Source organism: Carcharhinus amblyrhynchos, chromosome 7, assembly GCF_965287045.1.
Source record: "Carcharhinus amblyrhynchos chromosome 7, sCarAmb.v2.hapA, whole genome shotgun sequence".
In the NCBI taxonomy this organism is placed as follows: domain Eukaryota; kingdom Metazoa; phylum Chordata; class Chondrichthyes; order Carcharhiniformes; family Carcharhinidae; genus Carcharhinus; species Carcharhinus amblyrhynchos.
The window spans coordinates 8,786,929-8,811,596 of NC_137330.1; the positions used below are offsets into that span (position 1 = coordinate 8,786,929).

The 24,668-nt window shown below is 46.0% G+C and overlaps 1 protein-coding gene across 4 annotated transcripts in view; it reads right to left on the reverse strand.

Moving 5' to 3' along the window:
• The window catches only part of vit (vitrin), a 62,908-nt gene that overhangs the window by 11,138 nt on the left and 27,102 nt on the right, over nt 1-24,668 (reverse strand). For all 4 annotated transcript variants that reach the window (XR_013886972.1, XM_080191902.1, XM_080191900.1 and 1 more), the window contains exons 4-15: nt 20,149-20,305; nt 18,793-18,926; nt 17,433-17,510; nt 14,828-15,043; nt 12,184-12,246; nt 12,026-12,088; nt 8,253-8,321; nt 6,760-6,822; nt 2,557-2,607; nt 1,999-2,064; nt 991-1,047; nt 123-179 (exon numbers count right to left, since the gene is read on the reverse strand). Coding sequence is in view for 3 of the 4 variants with exons in the window: in XM_080191902.1 (XP_080048028.1) it covers nt 123-179; nt 991-1,047; nt 1,999-2,064; nt 2,557-2,607; nt 6,760-6,822; nt 8,253-8,321; nt 12,026-12,088; nt 12,184-12,246; nt 14,828-15,043; nt 17,433-17,510; nt 18,793-18,926; nt 20,149-20,305 (1,074 nt within the window). In the remaining variant the exon portion in view is untranslated. The remainder of the gene's footprint in view (nt 1-122; nt 180-990; nt 1,048-1,998; nt 2,065-2,556; nt 2,608-6,759; nt 6,823-8,252; nt 8,322-12,025; nt 12,089-12,183; nt 12,247-14,827; nt 15,044-17,432; nt 17,511-18,792; nt 18,927-20,148; nt 20,306-24,668) is intronic.

Genomic DNA, 24,668 nt, shown 5'->3' on the forward strand with positions numbered 1-24,668 from the left:
TGTCACCCGGAATCTCCGGGTTGAGAGCATTTGTTTGTAAAACTGATCTCGTGACTTCTGCAATAAGTTTCACCCTATCCTTTTACTCTTCACTGTGTCAAGAGGTAAGAAAGTGGCAGTACTTGGATCTCCGCGGGAAATCGTTTCCTCGATGAAGTCTTGGTCCTTTGTGTTGAAACCTGTGTAGGAAGGAAATCTCACATCAGTGCATCTGCCAACAGCAATTCCACTTTACCCACTAGACACAAATAGATGTCATCTTTCATCATCACATCCTCACTGCTAAATGCAGGATACCAGAACATCTCTGTGGTTCTTTGTCAGGACATTTTGACGATCCCGTGCACTCCCAATCGAGATTGAATCTTTACTCCTGCAACAACTGGGAACACATCCAGAACACTGCAGCCTGGATCCTAACCTCCTGGCCTTTGTGCAACCCCAACTGGTGGCCATGCCTTCAACTGCCTGCCTCCTGAATTCTGGACTCCTCTCTGCACACCCCCTTATCTCTTTGCCTCTCCTTTCCTCCTTTAAGACACGCGTTAAAATCTACAGTATAGAAAGAGGCCATCAACAATCTGGGTGCTCTGGTTTCCTCCCACAGTCTGAACGATGTGCTTGTTCGGTGCATTGGGCCGTGCTAAATTCTCCCTCAGTGTACCCAAACAGGCGCCAGAGTGTGGCGACTAGGGGATGTTCACAGTAACTTCATTGCAGTGTTTATGTAAGCCTGCTTATCAAGGTTCACAGCATGGAAACAGGCTTTTTGGCCCAACTTGTCCATGTTGCCCAGTTTCTAACACTAAGCTTGTCCCAATTGCCGGCATTTGGCCCATATCCCCCTGTACCCATCTTAACCATGTAATTGTTTAAATGCTTTTTAAAGGACAAAATTGTACCCGCCTCCACTACTTGTGACACTAATAAATAAACTCTGAAAACTGCAGCATTAGAAATTGGAACAACAGGCTTAAAAGTTAAACTCACCCCTCGTGTCAAAGTCAGATTTCCAAAAATTAATCTCGGTTTCATCTGTGTTGTAATCTGGATGTAACAAAACAAAATGTTGAGTTTTAGAGCAAGTCTTTGAAGAAGAAGATGAGTTGTGATAATTGTATTGACATTGTGTCCCCAGGGAGGGATCAGTGTGGTTCCCCTCCCGTATCAATGAGTGCAGGCCCCAAGGTTGCACTTATGACTCCAGTGCGGAGGGTCTCGCCCTGAGGTACTGGAGGTCACCCAAACTTTTGGGAATTTTCCCATCCCACTCGGCACAGGAATTGTAGCATGCGGACGGAGAGTGGACCGTGCAAAGCTTCGTTGGCACTGGGGCAGGATTTTCCAGACTTGGGGCAAACGGGGCTGGAAAATCCCACCCACTGACTCTAAAACTGTGCAGAATCTGGAGGGTTATGTTGGGAAACTTCAAAACAAGTAAACTGGGAGATGGAACATTGCCCTCTGTCAGTCATCCAGGAAAACAGCACCCACTCACACTCACATTCACATAGTTCCTTCATCCAGGTGAGGAAGAGATAACCAACAGCAGAGCCTATTTGGGCCGAATGGTCTGATTTTTTTTATGCTGCAGTTTTCTTTGATTCGTTGCTGTTCAAAGAAACTCTCAAACAGCTCCTTCTTTCTAAAAGGTAGGAGAGACACAGCACTGCTAATGGCAGCACAATGGTTAGCGCCAGGGATCCGGGTTCGATTCCCGGCTTGGGTCACTGGAGTTTGCACATTCTCCCTGTGTCTGCGTGGGTTTCCTCCGGGTGCTCCAGTTTCCTCCCACAGTCTGAAAGATGTGCAGGTTAGGCGGTTTGGCCCTGCTAAATTGCCCCTTAGTGCCAGGAGGTCTAGCTGGGGTAAATGCACGGGGTTACAGGAATAGGGTCTGGGTAGGATTGTGGTCGGTGCAGACTCCTTCTGCACTGTAGGGATTCAATGAAGTACTTCACAACCCATTAAATGGAATATTGTAATTATTGTACGTACTTTGCATCTTGATTGAGTCTGGGCTGGGTCCCCATGTCCTGCTTCCTCTCAGCCCAAGTCTTTGACCTTTGACAAAATAATGGAGACATTTATTAAAGATGTAGCTTCCCGGTTATTCCATGCGCCATGTTGAAGTGAAGAACATGCCCCTGTCTACATCAACAGAGACGAAGTAGAAAGGGTCGAGAGCTTCAAGTTTTTAGGTGTCCGGATCACCAACAACCTGTCCTGGTCCCCCCCACACCGACACTATAGTTAAGAAAGCCCACCAATGCCTCTACTTTCTCTGGAGACTAAGGAAATTTGGTATGTCCGCTACGACACTCACCAGCTTTTACAGATGCACCATAGAAAGCATTCTTTCTGGTTGTATCACAGCTTGATATCACTGCTCTGCCCAAGACCTCAAGACCACCATTCATTACATATCACAAGATGTTGTTCCCAAGTTGGTTAACCATTAGAATCATGGGAATGCGCTCATTATCTCCTCGTAAACAGTGATCTCGACCCTCTGCTGCAAAAGTGGGCCAGTATCAATGACTGAAATATACTTACCAGAGGCTGGAGAGTCAAACTTCCATGAAACCGGATCCTGGACTCTGTGGCCTACCAAATTAAACAGAGGTATTGCTCGACTGAAATAAATGACCAGCGTCTATCGAGTTCATCTACTACCGTCCCTGTAGTCACACAATACATTATTGTATACGTTATACACAATACATTATATAGAATGTATGCATACAGTGTAATTATTGGGAAGCTACATCTATAAAGGCCTAGACGGAATTTTTAAGTTTAAGTTCTAAGTTTATTAATTACAAAGAACAAAGAACAACACTGCACGGGAAACAGGCCCTTCGGCCCAACGAGCCCACGCCGCCATCTTAACAATGTATTTTTCCTACACCTCCCTTGACCCGTGTCTATGCTTATGGTACCCCCATTGGAAACCAGATTCAGGGGAGAATAATTTAGGGACAATTTGTTACACCAATCAGCCTAACAGCACATCTTTGGGGTGTGGGAGGAAACCGGAGCACCCGGAGGAAACCCACGCAACCACAGGGAGAATGTGCAAACTCCCACAGACACAGGCCCAAATCCATGTATCTGCACAGCTAGCAGTGATAGTCACTGAGCTGTTGTGGTGCCCATCTGCTGGTCCAGTTTTAAGCATACACAAATGACGCGAAGTACTAGGCCACTCTTGAAACATCCAAGAGCAGCCCACGCACAACCCACCGTGTGCATGCCCCTTGTTAGACAACAAGGTGGACCGACACACCTGCGGAGTAAAAGAGACAAAACATCAACACATGTAGCATTAGATTTCCAGTTACGTCCCGAGGCTCTGACCCTTATTTAAAACCGTCTCCTATAACCCTCCATCCCTGTTTCGCTTATGTGCTTATCTAAGTAAATCTTAAACAAGTCCAGCATGCCTGCCTCCACCACCTTAGTGTCACAAGTAGGCTTACATTAACACTGCACTGAAGTTACTGTGAAAATTCCATAGTCGCCATACTCCGGTGCCTGTTCGGGTACACTGAGGGCAAATTTAGCATGGCCAATGCATCCAACCAACACGTCTTTCAGAGCAGATGTGGGGAAGATGTTTCCATTAGTCAGAGAGACTAGGATCTGAGGGCACAGCCTCAGAGTAAAGGGACAACCCTTTAGAACCAAGATGAGGAGGAATTTCTTCAGCCAGGGGGTGGTGAATCTGTGGAATTCATTGCCACAGAAGGCTGTGGAGGCCAGGTCATTGAGTGTCTTTAAGACAGAGATAGATAGGTTCTTGATTGGTAAGGGGATCAAAGGTTACAGGGAAAAGGTGGGAGAATGGGGTTGAGAAACTTATCAGCCATGATTGAATGGCAGAGCAGGCTTGATGGGCCAAATGGCCCTAATTCTGCTCCTATATCTTATGGTCTTATGTACAATACACTCCCATTAACTTAAGTAAATTACTTTTCATCAATAGCATCAACTATTCTGTGGCAAATAGGAGCTCTATCAGAATATAAATGATAATATATTTTCAGATGTTTAGGACAGCTGTTACTGATCATTTTAAACTTCTGTCCCAGATGTGATAGCATTCACAACTTTGTAACACTGCTGCTTTAGTATCCTTAGGTGATGCAGAAACTCTGGTCCCTAAGAAGTGAACTACGAGAGACACAAATTCTTGGAACTATACATAAAAAAACAGAAGCAGGAGTAGGCCATTCGGCCCTTTGAGTCCGCTTCACCATTCATTATGATCATGGCTGACCATCAATACCCTGATTTCCACCCCTTCCCCCCATACCCCTCGATCCCTTTAGCCCCAAGGGTTATATCTAATTCCTTCTTGAAATCATGCAATGTTTTGGCCTCAACTACTCTCTGTGGGAGTGAATTCCACACATTCACCAACCTCTGGGTGAAGAAATTTCTCCTCAGTTCTAAAAGGTTTTACCCCTTATCCTCAAACTGTGACCCCCTAGTTCTGGATTCCTGCACCATTGGGAATATTATTTCTGAACCTACCCTGTCAGAATTTTAGAAGTTTTTATGAGATTTCCTCTCATTTTTCTAAACTCCTGTGAATATGATCCTAACTGACTTAGCCTCTCCTCATATGACAGACCTGCCATCCCAGGAATCAGCCTTGTAAACCTTCACTGTACTCCCTCTATAGCAAGGACATCCTTCCTCAGATAAGGACACCAAAACTGTACACAATACTCCAGCTGTGGCTTTACCTATGCCCTACATAATTGCAGCAAAGCATCCCTATCCCTATACTCTCGCTATGAAAGCCAACATACCACTTGCCTTCTTCACTGCCTGCTGTGCCTGCATGCTTACTTTCAGCGACTACAGCATATGGACACTAGGGTCTCATTGATTATCCAACTCTCTCAATTTACACGCATTCAAATAATAATCTAACTTCCTATTATTGCTACTCACATTTATTCACATTATACTGCATCTGCCACGCAGATGCCTACACATTCAGCCTGTCCAATTCATGCTGAAGCATCCCTGCATCCTCCTCACAGCTCACCCTCCCACCCAACTTTGTATCATCTACAAGTATGGAGATAATACATTCAGTTCCCTCTTCCAAATCATTAATATATAATATGAACAGTTAGGGTCCTGGCACAGATCCCTGTGGAACCCCACTTGTCACTGACTGCCATTCTGAAAAAAGACTCAATTAAGCTAACTCTTTGCTTCCTATCTGCTAACCAGCTTTCTATGCATCTCATGACACTACCCGCAATCCCATGCACTTTAGCTCCAGAGACCCAGGTCCAATTCCCAGTTTGGATCACTGTCTATCCATAGTCTGCACATTCTCCCTGTGTCTGCATGGGTTTCTTCTGGGTTTCCTCCCATGCTCTGAAACACGTGCTGGTTTGGTCCATTGGTCATGCTAAATTCTCTTAACTTTACATAGTACTCTGCTCTGTGAGACCTTGTCGAAAGCCTCCTGAAAGTCTAAATAAACCACATCCGCTGGTTCTCTTTGGTCAATTCTACTAGTTACATCCTCAAAGAATTCTAATAGATTTCTCAAGCATGATTTCCCTTTTGTAAATCCATGCTGACTTTGTCTGATTATACCACTGCTTTCCAAATGTTGCAATGTGGAGATGCTGATGTTGGACTGAGGTAAACTCCTTCATCAGGTAAGAAAGGAGCAGCTCTCCAAAAGCTTGTGATTCCAAATAAACCTGTTGGACTTTAATCTGGTGTTGTGAGATTTCTTACTGTCCCAAGTGCTGAGTTATGAAATCCTTGATAATGGACTTCAGCAACTTCCCCAGTACTGACATAAGGCTCAAGGGTCTATAGTTCCCTGTTTTCTCTCTACCTCCCTTTTTGAATACATTAGCTTACATTAGCTATCCTCCAATCTGTAAGAAACATCCCAGAGTCCAAACAATTTTGGAAAATGACCGATTCAATATTTCTGAAGCCATTTCCTTAAGGAGCAGGGCTCTGAAATACATTTCATAAATAACTTAGTAGTGGATGTTTTCAATATTTTTCTACAGGAGGAAGGAGACATTTAAATCCTCAGTAAGTGAAATTTGTTGAGTTGATTTCATTTTGTTTTCATAAGGGCCAAAGTTTCACTCACAAGAATAGTCCAAGGGAAAAGCACAGAAATGGCAGAGTAAAATCTAAACAACAATTTAATACCCAATATCAAATGCTAACTCCTGCTCTTTATGCTTGAGTCTTAATATTTTCTAAGGTGGGGTCACATTACCTAACATTGTAAGGAAGCTGATTTAGTGTCAGCATTGGAGAATAGATGAGTGAAAATCCCCTAGTCGCCACACTCCGGTACCTGTTCGGGTATACTGAGAATTTAGCGTGGCCAATGCACCTAACCAGAACGTCTTTCAGACTGTGGGAGGAAACTGGAACAGCCAGGTGAAACCCATGCAGACACGAGGAGAAAGTGCAGACTCCGCACGGTTACCCAAGCTGGGAATCGAACTCAGGTCCCTGGACACTGTGAGGCAGTGATGTCCCTGGCATTGTGCCGCCCTCAATATTTCAGTCAGCACTTCAACCTGGGCAGGATTTTCCTGCAGCTCCCCATTCCCAAAACTGGGATGAGGATGGTCAGGGAAAAGGGGGGCGAGTTGTGTGGAGCAGCCTACTTGCTTGGTTCCTGCTCCAAGCTAACTTTAAGCTGTCTTTAACAAGCAAGTCTAGAAGAAAAGACTCAAGTATACTTACTGCTCTCCCCAAGGCTGAGGATCCACTTCTCATAGTCTGAGGGCCCAGGCTTAGAGCTGTAACCTGAGGAACAAAAATTCACTTTAAACTTGGCCGTGATTGCATAAAGCCGCTGACAAGAACACCTCCGAGTTACATCAGAGCATTAAACCACTCATCCCGGTTGGGGCACATGTCCTCGTGAGCCCAACACAGATCAACAATGCCACCCCTAATCCCACACACCCTGAAACCCACACATATACCTGCAATGAATGGGCACCCGGGGAGAAGGTGCGTGAGTAGAATATTATCTGCTGTTTGGACAACACCAAATTGAGGGCACATCCCTCCGGGGGTTACAGAAAAACAAGCCTTTGTCCAAATTGTAAACATTTGCTGATAGAATATTGAGCTTGAGGGACTTCAGTAATGTGGAGGGATCAAAGAAGTTCTCTACAGAGCAGAGAATATTAAGGGTAGATGTGATAGAGGTGTCCAAAATCATAAGGGGCTTTCATAGAGTAAATATGGTTCAGTGCATTGTGTGTGAAGTGCCTTGGGATGTCCTGAGACTGCAAAAGGTACTATAAAAATACAATGGGTAGCACAGTGGTTAGCGCTGCTACCTCACACACTATATTTGACTTTACAACAACAATCAGCATTCACTTGGCACCTTTAACATCCCAACACAATTGATAACAGGGTTAGTGGCGGCACAGTAGTTAGCACTGCTGCTTCACGGCGCCAGGGACCTGGGTCACTGTCTGTGTGAAGTCTGCACGCTCTCCCTGCGTCTGCGTGGGTTTCCTCCGTGTGCTCCGATTTCTTCCCACAGTCTAAAAAATGTGTTGGTTAGGTAAATTGGCCATGCTAAATTCTCCCTCAGTGTACCCGAACAGGCGGTGGAATGTGGCAACTAGGGGATTTTCACAGTGACTTCATTGCAGTGTTAATGTAAGCCTACTTGTGACACTAATAATAAACGTAAATAAGGAGAAACTTTATTTCACAACAGGACAGAAGGTAACCAGAGGACACAGGCAAAAGGTAAATGAATCAGAAGGGAGATGAAGAAAAATCAGTTTAAGCAGTGAGTTGTTGTGATCCGGAACGCACAACCCCAAATGGGAAATTGAAGCCAGTTCAATTACAACTTTCAAAATGGAATTTGATAAATATTTGAAGAGCAAACATTTGCAGAGCAAAAGGGGGAAGAATAAGAGAGTGGGACTAATTGGATAGCCCTACCAAAGAACCAGTACAGTCCTGATGGGCTGAATGGTCTCCTTCTGAGACGTAAAACTCTGGATTAGATGTTGAAATTTGGTGAGGTTTTCCATACCATATCTCCGGCTGAGAATTGGTAGAATCAATGTGAATTCTAGCCTCCCTCCCTGTTCCTCTGATTGCCAGTGGAGTGGGGTTGGGATCGGGGAGGAGGAAGGGGTTGATTGGGGAAGGTTGTGGAGCAGATCACATGCTTTTGTTCCTTTGGCTGCATCCCTGACCTGGAGTGTCGTAGGTCTCCACGTCTGTCCAGGCATAAGCAGGGTCAGTCTCCAGCTCACCGTTAGCTGCTGCAGATACAAAAAAGCATCAGTGGTTTAAATATCATTCTGCTTCGCAGTATAGCTTATTTTAGCATATATGCTAAAATCCAATTCTTCTTTTATTCGCACCCCAACCCAGCCCATCCCTCCCTGCAGGAGTTCCCTTATCTTACAAAATTTGGAGGTTCATTCACTTTTAATTGGAACCAACTCAAAAGCATGCCACAGCCCTCTGGAATTCAATTTAATTTGCCCTCAATATTCCCACTGTAGTCCAAGGTTTTGAAACTTCATGGGGATTGTTGCATTAGCTTTTCGCTGAGTAATCCTTGAACTTCTCTTCAAAACTTCATAACTCTGGACTTCTCAACTCTATTATGTGGAGATGCCAGCGCTGGACTGGGGTAAAACAGAAAGAAATCTCATAACACCAGCTTAATGTCCAACAGGTTTGTTTGTAGCAAATGGCCCAAGCTTTTGGAACACGTTGTTCCTTTGTCAGGTGGGTGGGAGTTCTCTAACTCTAACACAGGCTTCCCTGCGTTCTCCAAACTAACTGCTGGTTTTCACTGTCTGGGTTATTGTGGTTTTCTTCCTCTAACTCCAAACTAGGCAACTCTTCTAACCTCTTTCCTATCACAAACTCCATCTCTAAACTGAGCATAAGCTTCCACCCACATTCCACAAGATGAACAATAAGGTCAGTATTTTCTCTGCTTAAGGTGCAGTCCTGACTAACACCTTTCTCCTTTTGCTCCCCCATCTCTGCAGCCTACCCCAAACCAAATCTACAGTAAGAAACATCCAGATCTGAACATAGATTAGCTTGCTGGACTGCATTTGCTTCAAGGCTGATGGGTTAGTTTCTCAATCAGATGTTTCCATTTAACATTTAAATTTCTAAAATTGAAAGTTGTATTCTAAACATTTAAATTATGAACTAGATATTCACAATATTTTCCTTCAAGATGAAAATGCACCACCCTCATGATGTGCTTTCAATGATCCCAGTTTAAATATAACAACTTATACGTCTATCACACCACATACATTGCACATACTAATCATCCCTCCATTGTCCGCATATCAGTCCCCCAGTTTGATAATGTGACTTTGTTGACTCTGTAGCCAGGATAATTTAGGATGAAAGATATTGGGCCGGATATTCCAATCTCCAGAGGATTACATTCGCTGGAGTTTGACAAAAGTGAGACGGGATCTCAGAGAAACTTATAAATATCTAACAGGGTTCGACAGGGTAGATTCAGAAAGAATGTTCCCAATGGTGGGGGAGTCCAGAACTAGAGGGTCATAGTTTGAGGATAAGGGGTAAAACGTTTTAGAACTGAGGTGAGGAGAAATTTCTTCACCCAGAGTGTGGTGAATGTGTGGAATTCACTATCACAGAAAATAGCTGAGGCCAAAATGTTGTGTGTGATTTCCAAAAGAAATGAGATATAGCTCATGGGGCTAAAAGGATCAAGTGATATTGGGGCGGGGGGGGGGGGGGGAGAAACGGGACATTGAATTGGATAATCAACCATGATCATAATGAGTGGCAGAGCAGGCTTGATGGGCCGAATGGCCTACTTCTGCTTCTAGTTTCAGGTCAACGAACAAAAGTGCACATCAGGATTCCGTGGAAGGTCAGATGCGCGGGTGTCTATGGGAATTGCCTGAGTAATTCTCCCCTGTTGCCCAGACTCCTGCAGGAATTTGTCCAACTCTTGAGTCAAAGTTGGAGTCTTCAAGCTGTTCCACGCTGTTTAGCTGGGATGTTATCCAAAGACGTGCAAGTTAGGTGGATTGGCCATGCCAAATTGCCCCTTAGTGTCCCAAGATGTTTACGTTGGGGGGCTTTGTGGGATAAATACGTGGGGCTACAGGCCTGGGTGGGGGCTGTGTCTGCGAGTCAGTGAGTGGCGAATGGCCTCCTTCTGCGCTATAGGGATTCTTTGATTCTATGAAATGTTAGACAAATTAAAAGCCCCTGGGTCACGACAGTACTGACATACCCTCCTCTACCCCGCCCCCCCTCCCCTTGACTATCTCCCTAACCATCCAACTACATTACTGGCCAGACCTGATTACCCACTACCCCTCCCGAATACCCTACTGTTCCCCCAAACAAACCACCCCACCACCTGATTACCCTCCCGACCTGAAGCAGCCTGACTTTCCACCTCCCCCCACCAGGCCCAAGAACCCCTCCCAATCACCTGAATACTCCACCAGTCATTTGCAAAGTCTGAATTACAAAACTCCGACACAGCTGTACCCAAATACACAGGCTCCCTTATATCACAGGAATTAATAAGGATTCAAAGCTTGAGGATATTTTCAAAAGCTTATTATTTTCTCACCGGTAATGATCTAAGATTTCCTTGTTTATTTATAAGTGCCACAAGTAGGTTTATATTAACATTGCAATGAAGTTACTGTGAAAATCCTCTAGTCACCACACACTCCGGCACCTGTTCGGGTACACTGAGGGAGAATTTAGCATGGCCAATGCACCTAACCAGCACGTCTTTCAGACTGTGGGGGGAAACCAGAGCACCCGGAGGAAACCCACACAGGGGAGAATGTGCAGACTGTGTACAAAGCCGGGAATCAAACCTGGGTCCCTGGCACTGTGAGGCAGCAGTGCTAACCACTGTGCTACAACCAGCGTCTCCTCACAATGACTGAACTGGCTTGAAATGGGTTGAGCAATTTTTACAATTTATTTGAGTGATGCGGGCATCGCTGGCCAGGCCAGAATATATTGCCCTCAAGTAGGTGGTGGTGAGCTGCCTTTTTGAACAGCTGCAGTCCCTCTGGTATAGTGGGTGCACCCACAGTGCTGTCAGGGAGGGAGTTTCAGGATTTGGACCCAGCGACAGTGAAGGGATATATTTCCATCTCAGGATGGTGAGTGGTTTGGAGAGGAACTTCTGGGTGGTGGAAAGAATAGCAAGAATGTTTATCTGAAAGAAAGACTTGCATTTCTATAGCGTCTTTCCAGCTCACAAGACAGCCCAGAGCGGATGAGGCCGGAAAGAGTTCTGGAATGTAGGAAATGTAAGTAAGTTTGAGAAGAACACGGTCGGACTAAACTATTTGCCCTTCATGCTGGAATGGCTTGTCTGGCTTCCCTGAGCAATGGTCTCTTGCCAGAGATGTTGCAGTGGCCTGCGTCACTCAGTGAGGAAGAGAGGAGAATTTGTACCAGTGGCTTACCCAACCATCCCAGCCACTCCGATCCTAGGCTATGCCCCACCTGAAGATGAAAGTTACGTCCTAAGAGCAGATGGGTAAGATTTTGCAGCCTCTCCGCGGCGTGTTTCTTGGCAGTGAGAGTTGGCTCACCGTTTGCCGGCGCCCTGGTCTCCCGATCCTGCCTCTGTCAATGGGATTTCCCATCGAATCCACTCCATGCTGCCAGGAAATCCCTGGCGGGGGACGGGGGCTGGAGGGGGGCTAGTGGGCAGCATCAGCGTGGATGGCTAGAAGATCTCGCCGATGTTACTGGGTCAGGACTTCTCCGTAACGACGCAATAACATAAAAATCACTCAGGGTTGACGTGGCTGTTATCAGAACGGACAGGAGCGCGGAACAAGAAGAACAAGGGAACGCGCGATTAAAAATAAAGGAAGGATAAATGAGAAAAAGAGGGGAGAAAGACCTCTGGAGTAGCAGAAGCAAGAAGTTGTCTGGTGTGTAGTTAAAGTGTGCGGATCCAACGTACCCAGACTTGCACCCAAACTGCCTGTCCTATGGACCGCAACGGCTGGCATCTGGCGGTGGACTCCTGGTGGTGACAAGAAGCAAGGTTTAGTGTTACACAGTGCGATCCCAGGCAAATGGCAGAAAGGAGAAGCGGGTAGGAGTGAGCGAGCCAGGTACCTGTGTTTGGGGGAGGATGATAGTCCCTGTTGGTGAACTCTGACACGGCCGAGCCTCGGAACGCTGGAAAGGAAAACGTCACTCTGTCAATCGGGATTTTTTTTACCTGCAGCTCATACTTTTTAAGAAACACTGCCCCGGTAGTTTGACTAACTGCCTACCTGATTGCTGTCCTCTGTCACGTGGAGAGAGGAAGTGACCTGGAATTGACACAGTTTATTACACGCCAATAGATATGGCACCAACAGTGAGTTAGCCACTGCCACCTCTTAAGTCAAGAGGACGAAAGCAATTCTCTATTCTGCCTTCTAACCAGCAAACCATTCTAAATTTAAAAGAACTCACAGAGAGGGAATCCACAGAACAACTCCAAAAGTTCCCGAAAGCCACAAAACCTGGTTATACTTCTTGCGTGTGATGGAATTCTATTATTATATTCTTGGTTATTGAATGGATATTGTATTTATTTGAAACAGCATTCCAGTAGAATCTTATTTTATTCGGTATGTTACTTGTTTAATTAAAGTTCCCTGTTAGTTAAATAAATAAACAAAGTGTTCATTTTCAAGCCACTGTCATTTATATCTGTTGGTTATATCTGCTAAACGTTACTGAAGGACAGTTCACACCTTCCCACACACTTTTAACACATTACGAGGTGAGGTATTCCTCTTTAGGGGATTCGGAGTTACGTCTTAAAGAGGAAATACCTCTGTGTTGTAACAATAGTCTGTCCATCGCCTCCTCTTAAACAGGATAAATAAAGAGGATATATCCTCAAACTATAAACCCAGGTCCCTGTTGGGAATCACTTTCCAATCACTTTACTGGAGGTCACGTTGGCAAAAGGAAATGTGACAGCCTCTTGTGCACAGCAAGATCCCATAGCCAGCATAATCTGATAATGACCAGATATTCTTAATCAATCTCACAAAAACAGTTTAAGCATTAGATAAGACTCCAATAAGAATAGAAGTAGCTTCTTCAGAGCAGTAGCCATGGCATATTTTGAAACTACTTTATAGGGCAAGCAGGGCCTCAATTTAATATCTCTATTTCTGACAGTGCGGCACTCCCTCAGCACTGACCCTCTGACAGTGCGGCACTCCCTCAGTACTGACCCTCTGACAGTGCGGCACTCCCTCAGCACTGACCCTCTGACAGTGCGGCACTCCCTCAGCACTGACCCTCTGACAGTGCGGCACTCCCTCAGCACTGACCCTCTGACAGTGCGGCACTCCCTCAGCACTGGCCCTCTGACAGTGCGGCACTCCCTCAGCACTGGCCCTCTGACAGTGCGGCACTCCCTCAGCACTGACCCTCTGACAGTGCGGCACTCCCTTCAGCACTGACCCTCTGACAGTGCGGCACTCCCTCAGTATTGTACTGAGGGTATCAGTCTAGACTACATGCTCAAGTCTCTGGAGAGAGAGTTGAGTCACCACCTTCTGACTCACGCTGCTGATTCCAATGTTGAATAGTTTACAGGTAAAAATCAATTATGTGCCTTTGCTACTATTCCTGACCATTGAGAGGTTGGGTGGTACAATCTTTGGCCTGTGACCCAGGGAGGGAGGTCAAATCTGACACACCACAAAATGAATGTGAAATGACTACCTTGAGATTTATATCATCCTTATACTCACTCTGACCCTTGACCTTGCTACAAGGGGAAATAACCAATCAGAATGCAAAAGCACTGATGTACTGTTGACCAGGCTCTGGTCAGACCATAATTGGAATATTGTGAGCAATTTTGGATGGAAGGAAGGATGTGCTGGCCCTGGAGAGAGTCCAGAGGAGTTTCACGAGAATGATCCCTGGAATGAAAAGCTTGACATATGAGGAGTGTTTGAAAACTCTGGGTCTGCACTCGATGGAGTTTAGAAAGATGAGGGGGGAATCTCATTGAAACTTACTGAAAGGCCTGAATTGAGTGCAGGTTAAGTGGATTGGCTATGCTAAATTGACCCTTGTGACAAGGGGTGAGCAGGGTAAATGGAGGTTGCGGAATAGGGAATAGAGCCTGGGTGGGATTGTGGTCAGTACAGACTTGATGGACCGAATGGCCTCTTCTGTACTGTAGGGATTCTATGATTCTATGAGTGGACGTGGGGAAGATGTTTCCATTAGTCAGAGAGACTGGGATCCGAGGGCACAGCCTCAGAGTAAAGGGACAACCCTTTAGAACCGAGATGAGGAGGAATTTCTTCTGCCAGAGGGTTTGGTGAATCTGTGAAATTCATCGTCACAGAAGGCTGTGGAGGTCGGGTCATTGAGTGTACTTAAGACAGAGATGGATAGGTTCTTGATTGGTAAGGGGATCAAAAGTTATGAGGAAAGGTGGCAGAACGGGAATGAGAAATTTAGCAGCCATGAATGAATGGCAGGGCAAATTTGATGCGTCGAATGGCCTAATTCTGCTCCTATATCTTATGGTCTTACAGATCTATTGTCCATTAACAAAACCTGACCAGACTGCCATCAGAGCCAAGACTTTTGGGCATACAACCTCTAGCACTTAACCAATCTTTCAGGATCCTCAAACCAACTTATAAAGTAGTGACAGTTTTCCGGAAACATTTCCCCCCCTCCAGCATTCACCGCCCCCACCCCCACCCCCCGGTTCCCCAGTGCCACTAACCTGCATCCCTAACTTCAAACTGGAATGGCTGAGAGGGGGCAGCCTGCCTGAAGGTGCTGGTCGGTTTGACGATCTTTGGCTCAGGAGATTTGCTGCTGGCGGCTTCGTGTATAACTCGCTGAGCTGGTTCGGCCTTTGGTGTGGTCGTACTACTGGTTCGTTCCACGGTAACAGCAGCGGTGGTGGGAACAGGGGGACTGGTGGTCTTCACCTTCCCTGTGTAAAAAACCCCAGTAACCAGGAAAGAAACTGATTCATAACGTGTCCATCTTGCAAAGTCAGCCATAACCCAAAAGGCCATTTTACCTCATGGTCTTGTTCAACTTCCTCCCTCCCCATCACATAAATAATCCCCCCTCCCCGTCACATAAATAATCCCCCCACTCCGTCACATAAATAATCCCCCCACTCCGTCACATAAATAATCCCCCCTCCCGCCATGTAAATGATTCCCCCTCCCCATCACATAAATAATCCCCCCACTCCGTCACATAAATAATCCCCCCTCCCGCCATGTAAATGATTCCCCCTCCCCTTCACATAAATAATCCCCCCTCCCCTTCACATAAATAATCCCCCCTCCCCTTCACATAAATAATCCCCCTCCCCGTCACATAAATGATTCCCCTTCCCTGTCACATAAATAATTCCCCCTCCCCGTCACATAAATGATTCCCCCTCCCCGTCACATAAATAATCCCCCCTCCCCTTCACATAAATAATCCCCCCTCCCCGTCACATAAATGATTCCCCTTCCCCGTCACATAAATGATTCCCCCTCCCCGTCACATAAATGATCCCCCCTCCCCGTCACATAAATAATTCCCCCTCCCCGTCACATAAATAATCTCCCCTCTCCGTCACGTAAATGATTCCCCCTCCCCGCCACGTAAATGATTCCCCCTCCCTGTCACATAAATAATCTCCCCTCTCCGTCACATAAATAATTCCCCCTAGCCCATGACATAAATGATCTCTCCCTCCTCGATCACATGGTATTTTTCAAATGCTCCCCCTCCCATTATGGGGATTAGTGGAATTGAGGATAATCGCATCAGATCAGTCGTGATATCATTGAATGGTTGAGTAGACTCAATGGTTCGAATGGCCTACTTCTGCTCCTATATCTTGCGGTCTTTTGCAGAACAGTAGGCCATTTAGCCCATCATGTCTACTCAAGGTCACAAGCGGGAAATATTGATGCTACTTCTTTGATTTTGATCTGATTTGATTTATTATTGTCACACGTATTAATATATTGAAAAGTATTGTTTCTTGCATGCTATTCGGACAAAGCATATTGTTGACAGAGTACATGGAGGGGAGAAGGAAAGAACAGGGTGCAGAATTTAGTTTTTCCAGTCATAGCTAGGGTGTAGAGAAAGATAAACTTAATGTGAGGCACCAAGAGAGAAAATGCTGGAAAATCTCAGCAGGCCTGGCAGCATCTGTAAGGGGACAAAAGAACTGACATTTCCAGTTCAGATGACGCTTTGTCAAAGCTAAAAGGCATAGAAAGTGGAAGATATTTATACTGCAGGATGAGGGAATGAAAGATGAGTCATAGCCACAGAAACAAGGGGAAAGGCTACTAATGACACTCCATAGAGAGAATAGAAGGTGTGGATGGCCAAATGGCAGAGAAGCTGAAATCAGAGAGTAAGCTGTGACAGATGAAGATGAGAGGAGGAGAGGAGAGATGGGTGGGAGAGAAGTAAAATTGAGAAAAGGGGGTATTAGGTAGGTAATATGATATAAAGTAGGTCCATTCAAAAGTCTGATGGCAGCAGGGATGAAGCTGTTCTTGAGTTGGTTGGTACGTGATGTTAGACTTTTATATCTTTTTCCAATGGAAGAAGGTGGAAGAGAGAATGTCCGGGTGCGTGGAGTCCTTGATTACACTTGCTGCTTTTCTGAGGTAGTGGGAAATGTAGATAGAGTCAATGGATGGAAGCCTGATGGACTGGGCTTCATTCACAACCCTTTGTCGTTACTTGTGGTCTTGGGCAGAGCAGAAGCCATCCCAAGCTGTGATACAACCAGAAAGGATGCTTTCAATGCTGCATCTGTAAAAGTTGGTGAGAGTCTTGACGGACATGCCAAATTTCCTTAGCCTCCCTTTCTACACAAAGGGGCTCTAATGCACCCTCCTCACCCATAAACCACACTCCCCCAGTCTACATTTACCTCACCCAGCAAAGACCACGGCTGACTCTAAGATCTGAGCTCTAGCCCAAATAACTGCATCCATTAGTGGCAATGTATAGGCCAAAAATTTCCCAACCTGCCCGCCATGGGAATTGCAGTGGGAGGGGGGTGTGGGGGACAGACCATGCAAAGCTCCATTGACCTCGGGCAGGATTATCCGGTTTTGGGGTGAGTGCAGCGGGAAAATCCCACCCATTATGTATGTGTCTAATCCATTGGAGACATAGGAAATATGGCTGATCTCTTTGCCTCAGTACCATACCAGGATTCAGCAACTTCAGGACACTTCCCTGAGTGAGATTATATGAATGAAGTATGGACGGGAGTGTTTAAGCAGTGCAATGCTTGTAACAGAGCTCATTGACCCACAACACCAGCTCCGCACCCAAATACTTACCAGTCCTGATTCTTGAGGCCCTCGAGGGCAGAAATTCCAGGATTGATGGATATGTCACTCCTTTCTGTTGTTTGATCCCTAGAGGAAGCGGCAGAAGGAATGTTTGTAAGCATTGACAGAATAGGAAGACAGAGTGCAGTTGGTACATTGAGAGCAGTTCAGGTTATCATAGACTCAGAGAATCCTACAGTGCAGAAGGAGGCCATCGAGTCTGCACTGACAACAATCCCACCCAGGCCCTATCCCCATAACCCCACACATTTACCCTAGCTAGTCCCCCGACACTCAGAGGCAATTCAGCATGGCCAATCCACCTAACCCATACATCTTTAGGCTGTGGGAAACTGGAGCACTCGGAGGAATCTCACACAGACACGGGGAGAACTTACAGACTCCACACAGATAGTGACCCAAGCCGGGGATTGAACCCGCGTCAATCTTGTCTTTTAAAAAGCATTTAGACAGTTACATGTGTGAGATGGGTATGGAGGGATATGGGCCAAATGCGGGCAATTGGGATTAGATTAGGGGTTTAAAAAAAAAGGGCAGCATGGACAAGTTGGGCTGAAGGGCCTGTTTCCATGCTGTATATCTCTATGGTTCTAGTTGGGGAACTTCACCCGCTTGTGTTGCCAGTCAGGGAAGAAGGATTTGATCCCCGATTTCCCTCACATCGATGATAATGATGGGACAATTCAGGGCTCTGTTTGACCTTTGCGCCTGCCCCTTTGATTGACTTTCCCATTGGGTGAGGCTTTACAACAGGAGTTTCTGAGCTGAACAACTCGCAATGCTCTCTACCCTTAATCTTACTTCCCATGCAGCCAAATTGACAAGATCAAGGGTAGCATGGAACAAGAGTGTTCTTCTATCTGAGCTTGCGAGTTAATGGTGGCACGGTGGCAGAGTGGTTAGCACTGTGGCCTCATACCGCCAGGGACCCGGGTTCGATTCCCGGCTTGGGTGATTGTCTATGTGGACATTCTCCTGTGCACATTCTCCCCGTGTCTGCATGGGTTACCTCCGGGTACTCCTGTTTCCTCCCACAGTCCAAAGATGTGTGGGCCAAGTGGATTGGCCGTGCTACATTAACCCTTAGTGTCAGGGGGATTAGCTAGGGTAAATGCATGGGGTTATGGGGAAAGGGCCTGGGTGGGATTGTGGTCAGTGCAGACTCAATGGGCTGAATGGCCTCCTTCTGCACTATGCTATAGGATCTATGATTCTGTACCCGAACAGGCACCGTAGTGTGAAGACTAGGGGATTTTAAAATTAACTTCATTGCAGTGTTAATGTAAGCCCTACTTGTGAGATTAATAAATAAACTTTTTATAAAAATGTGAGGCTCGGAAATATTTACCTGACACGACAAAAGACTCTCTCCACCTGGGGAGCGACAGGGACCGAACACCGTAGGCAAAAGTCCCTTTGTAACTGGAGCTGCTGGGGACCTTCCGCACATGAATCTTCCCCCCGCTGTTATCAATGACGCCACTGCAGCAGACCATGGACAAGTTAGCGCCTCCTCTTCACATTCCCATCCTCACTCTCAATCCCAGCCCTCGCTGTGTGATCTCCTCCAGCCCTACAACCCTCTGGGATCTCTACACTCCCGATTTCTGTCCCTTTGCAGAACACTTAATGCACTGAAATACCCTGAGGCACTTTGTAAAGACATTATCAAACTCAATTTAACACTGAATCACATAAAGAGATATTAAGATCAGGGCCCAAAAACTTAATTAAAACTATAGGGAGCATCTCTAAGGAGGGAGAGGTAAGATGGAGGAAATTCCAGAGGTTTATAGCAATCTGAAGACATGATTCCTGAGAGATCCTATGTATGCTTAGTCCTGATTGCTTCAGTCTATGCAAAGACTTCATTTTAAGATATTTCTGCCCGTGCAACTAACTGCTAAGCCGGACAATTGTGGCTAACTTGACTACCTGTAGAATTAGGAAACTAAAGGTTAGCTAAAAATTGACCGCATTCCTGAAGGGTACACAATGCAGGCAAACAACACAATAACCGCAGCTGCATGGATTGTTTTTCTAAGACGGAGACAGACTGCGAAAAACATTTCCAATAACGAAATAAGGGTTGAAATATAGTTTGGATTTTAGCGTGCGTGTTTTTCAGTTTGGAGATCCGTTCAGTGCGGTCAGGTTCAGAGGCTGGCCTGATGACTGTGAAATCATTATCGGAAAAACCCATCTGGTTCACTAATGTCCTTTGGGGAAGGAAATCTACTGTCCTTACCCGGTCTGACCTACATGTGGCTCCAGAGCTGCAGCACTGTGGTTGACTCTCAACTGCCCTCTGAACAAGGGATGGGTAATAAATGCTGGCCCAGCCAGCCACACCTGTCCCACGAATGAATAAAAGAAAACTCTCCAGCCAGAAGAGACATACTCTCAGAATCTGCTCTGCTGAGGTCACTGAGAATCTTCTATGTTTCAATGATGTTACCTCACATAGTTCTGAACTGCAGAGTGTCTTCATTCTACTCAATCTCTCCTCATAGGACAACCCTCCTATCTAGTGGACTGAAGAGGTACATAAAAACATGGGCCGAATGGCCTCCTCCTTCTGGCTTATTCTACAATTCTCAGCAGGTTGAGCCCAAGACAAGATAGTCAGTGTTGCCAGGACAGGAAATGAACACTTGTAAACTCTTACACAAAGCAGGCATTACGAAACTGGAGAATGATGTACCTGTGAATAGCTGCTCCACACACACTAGAAATGGATGCATAGATGTCAGTGCCCCACACGGCCTGCTTGGTGCCCAGGCACCCTGGTGGGCAGCGAGCCACAAATTCAGACACCTTTATCTTGCCCGCTCTGATATCACAGTCTATCTGAGGCACAGCTGGAGACGTAAAAACACACACAGGTTTTTCTCATTAACTCACCATTAACATGTTAGAATGTAACCGGTGATGACATCGGATCTGTTGTAATGTGACCAATGGTAACAAGCTATAAGGGTCAGCTGACCCAGTAAACCAATGACAGGACGATGTGATGATCAGCTGACTCAGTGTAAATAAGAACCTGTTGGGAATTGTGAGATAACTTGGATTGGACCAGGGCGAGGCACCAAGTGTTGGAGTCATGAAGTTTCTTTATTAAACCCTTTCTTTGAATTATAAGTTGGAATAAGTTTTGTTATACTTTTATTGTCTACACTGGAATTATTCTTTCTCGACTAACAATTTACACAATGAAAATTGGGCCTTATTTTGTTATAGTTGAACCTCCTCCTCCATCAGAGACCATGTCCTAACAAGATGACTACCCTGGACTTCCATTGGATTGGTCCATGATTATGTTTGGTAAATTATTGCAGTGGTTTGCCATTAGAATCATAGAACGCCTATAGTGCAGAAGGCAGCCATTCGGCCCATCGAGCCTGCACCGCCAACAATCCCACCCAGGCCCTATCCCGGTAACCCCACACACTTACCCTAGCTAGTCCCACTGACACTAAGGGGCAATTTAACATGACCAACCCACCTAACCTGTGCATTTTTGGTCTGTGGGAGGAAATTGGAGCACCTGGAGGAAACCCACGCAGACATGGGGAGAATGTGCAGGCAGTGACCCAAGCCAGGAATTGAACCAAGGCCCCTGGTACTGTAAGGCAGCAGTGCTAACCGCTATGCTACCATTGGCATCTACTGTATGACTGACTCTCACATTTGCCACCTGCCTTCAGGGCGTATTAGAAGGAATTACAGAGCAATAAACTAACCTGTTTGAGTATTTTATGAACGCACTTTCCATAATGACTTTATCCAGGTGGACCTGTTAGAATATGAGCTCCCTGACTGAAGCAGGTATATCTGGGAGGTATATCCTGCAGAGGTATATATAAGGGTGACTGGCACTCAGTGTTACTCTGTATGCAAAGTATCTGTCTGAGCATTATTAACACTCATAACCCAACCTGGATTTGGTGAAGGGGCACCGTGGGGGTGATTTCCCTCACTGTGGCCATCAAGCCCTGAGGTGGAAAGCCGGACCTCCTGGCCCAGAGGTAGGGATACTACCCACTGCCCCTCAAAAAACCCCCAGAGTCAAACCCAGAGTGAAAACAGTGATGGACCAGACAGAAGGATTCCTAACCAACCCGTACACAACATTGGTCAATTCACACCTGGAGCCTGCGTCCAGTTCTGGTCAGTCCCACCTCGAACACTGTGTCCATAGAACTATAGAATACCTACAGTGCAGAAGGAGGCCAGTCAGCCCATCGAATCTGCCAGCCTCTATGAAAGACTGTCTCACCCAGTCCTAACGCCACCCCAACCCCCTGCACCACCACCACCCGGCATTCACCTTGGCTGACCCATCTAACCCACACATCCTTTGACATTAAGGGGTAATCTAACATGACCAATCCACCTAACCTGCACATCCTCGGACATTAAGGGGTAATTCAGCATGGCCAATCAATCTAGTCAGCACATCTTTGGATTGTGGGAGAAAACCGGAGCACCCGGAGGAAAACCATGGGGAGAATTCCACACAGACAGTGACCTGAGGCCGGAATCGAACCCAGGTCCCTGGCGCTGTGAGGCAGCAGTGCTAACCAATTTGTGTCACCGCGCTGCCCCAGGTCTGGTCAGTCCCACCTTGGACACGGTTTCCAGTTCTGGTCTGAGTGGTAATAGTACTGATAGTTAAGAAATTCACAGAAAGTGTGTTCAACATATGAGGTAGGATTTTGGGGCAGGACCCCATTTTGGGATCAAATGGGGTTCACGGCCCTGCAGGAAATAAGGATTGTGGTACAATTAGCGGCCAGGAGGTAGATTCACCATCCTGTTAAGGATGGGCAAGAGGGCCAATAAGAGGTTGTACAGTTTGAGAGGAGCAGCGGTCAGCAGTTCAGGTTAAAGGGCGCGAGAGGAGGAGACCTCCACTTTAGTGCGTTCTCTCTCCAACTTTTAAACGTTGTTCATTAGAAGTTATCATAGAGACAATTGGAGAGGCAGGAACCTGTGTTCAATTCCAGCTTCCGGTCACTGTCTGTGCGGAGTCTGCACATTCTCCCCATGTCTGCGTGGGTTTCCTCCGGGTGCTCCCACATTTCCTTCCACACTCAAAAGATGAGTAGATTAAGTTGATTGGCCACGCTAAATTGTCCCTTAGTGTCAGGGGGATTAACAGGGTAAATACATGGGGTTATGGGAAAGACCTGGGTGGGACTGTTGTCTGTGCAGGCTTGATGGGCCAGATGATCTTCTTCTGCACTGTAGGGATTCTATGTTTCTATATGATTTATTCATGGCACAGAAAGTAGCCATGCCAGGTCTGAATATAAATTGTCCCATTGGTAAAACGCAGCGTGGGTTCACGAAGGGGAAGATCATGTTTGACTAATTTGGTGGAATTCTTTGAGAACATTACATGTGCAGTGGACAATGGGGAACCTGTGGATGTGGAGTATCTGGATTTCCAGAAGGCATTTGACAAAGTGCTGCACCAAAGACTACTACATAAGATAAAGATGCACAGTGTTCAGTGTAATGTATAAGCATGGATAGAGGATTGGTTAACTAACAGAAAGCAAAGAGTGGGGGTAAATGGGTGTTTCTCTGGTTGGTGATCAGTGACTAGTGTTGTGCCTCAGGGATCAGTGTTGGGACCGCAATTGTTTACAATTTACACAGATGATTTGGAGTTGGGGACCAAATGTAGTGTGTCAAAATTCGCAGATGACACTAAGATGGGTGGAAGAGCAAAGTGTGCAGAGGATACTGAAAGTCTGCAAAGGGATATAGATAGTCTAAGTGTGTGGGCGAGGGTCTGGCAGATGGAGTACAATGTTGGTAAATGTGAGGTCATCCATTTTGGTAGGAATAACAGCAAAATGGACCATTATTTAAATGGTAAAAATTTGCAGCATTCTGCTGTGCAGAGGGATCTGGGTGTCCTTGTGCAGGAATCTCAGGGAGTTGGTTTGCAGATGCAGCGCGTAATTAAGAAGGCAAATGGATTTCGTCCTTCATTGCTAGAGGGATGGAGTTTAAAAACAGCGAGGTTATGTTGCAGCTGATTAAGGGGCTGGTGAGGCCACACCTGGAATACTGTATACAGTTATTTGAGAAAGGATATACTGGCACTGGAGGGGGTGCAGAGGAGATTCACTAGGTTGATTCCGGAGTTGAGAGGGTTGGCTTATGAGGACAGACTGAGTAGACTGGGGCTATACTCATTGGAATTCAGAAGAATGAGGGGAGATCTTATAGAAACATATAAGATTATGAAGGGAATAGATAAGATAGAAGCAGGAAAGTTGTTTTCACTGGCGGGTGAAACTAGAACTAAGGGGCATAGCCTCAAAATAAGGGGGAGCAGATTTAGGACTGAGTTGAGGAGGAACTTCTTCACACAAAGGGTTGTGAATCCATGGAATTCCCTCTCCAGTGAAGCAGTTGAGGCTACCTCATTGAATGTTTTTAAGGCAAGGATAGATAGGTTTTTGAACAGTAAAGGAATTAAGGGTTAGTGGTGAGCGGGTGGCTAAGTGGAGCTGAGTCCACGAAAAGATCAGCCATGATCTTATTGAATGGTGGAGCAGGGTCGAGAGGCCAGATGGCCTACTCCAGCTCCTAGTTCTTATGTTCTTATATTCGCAGAGCCATCTGTCAATCCCACTGTCCCCTCTGCTCAATCCTATAGTTCATTTCCTTAAAGAGCCAATCCAATTTCCTTTCAAAATCATTATTGTTGTTGCTTCCACCACCCTCTGTGGGCAACAGGTCATTATCGCCCACTGTATAAAACATTCCTCCTTCATATTTCCCCCTCCATCATTGTTCAAAATCTTCAACCTGTGTCCCCTAGCCCTTGCACACTAATGGGAACAACTTCTTCCTGCCTACCCAATGCAAACCTGTCTGAATCCTGTACACAGCTAATAAATCTCCCCTCAATCTCCTTTGCTCCAGATTTTCCAACCTTCTCTGATAACTAGAATCCCTCATCCCTGGTACCATTCTGGTAAATCTCCTTCCGCACCCTCTCAATGACCCTAATTCATCCGGATACGATACACTAGTCAAGGCCTAACCGGAGCTTTATAAATATCCAACATGACCTCCCTGTTTTTTATTCAGTGCCTCTATTTGTGAAACCCACGATCCCATCTGCTTTGCTAATCAGTCTCTCTGTGTGTGGCATAGTGGTTAGCACTGCAGCCTCACAGTGCCAGGGACCCAGGT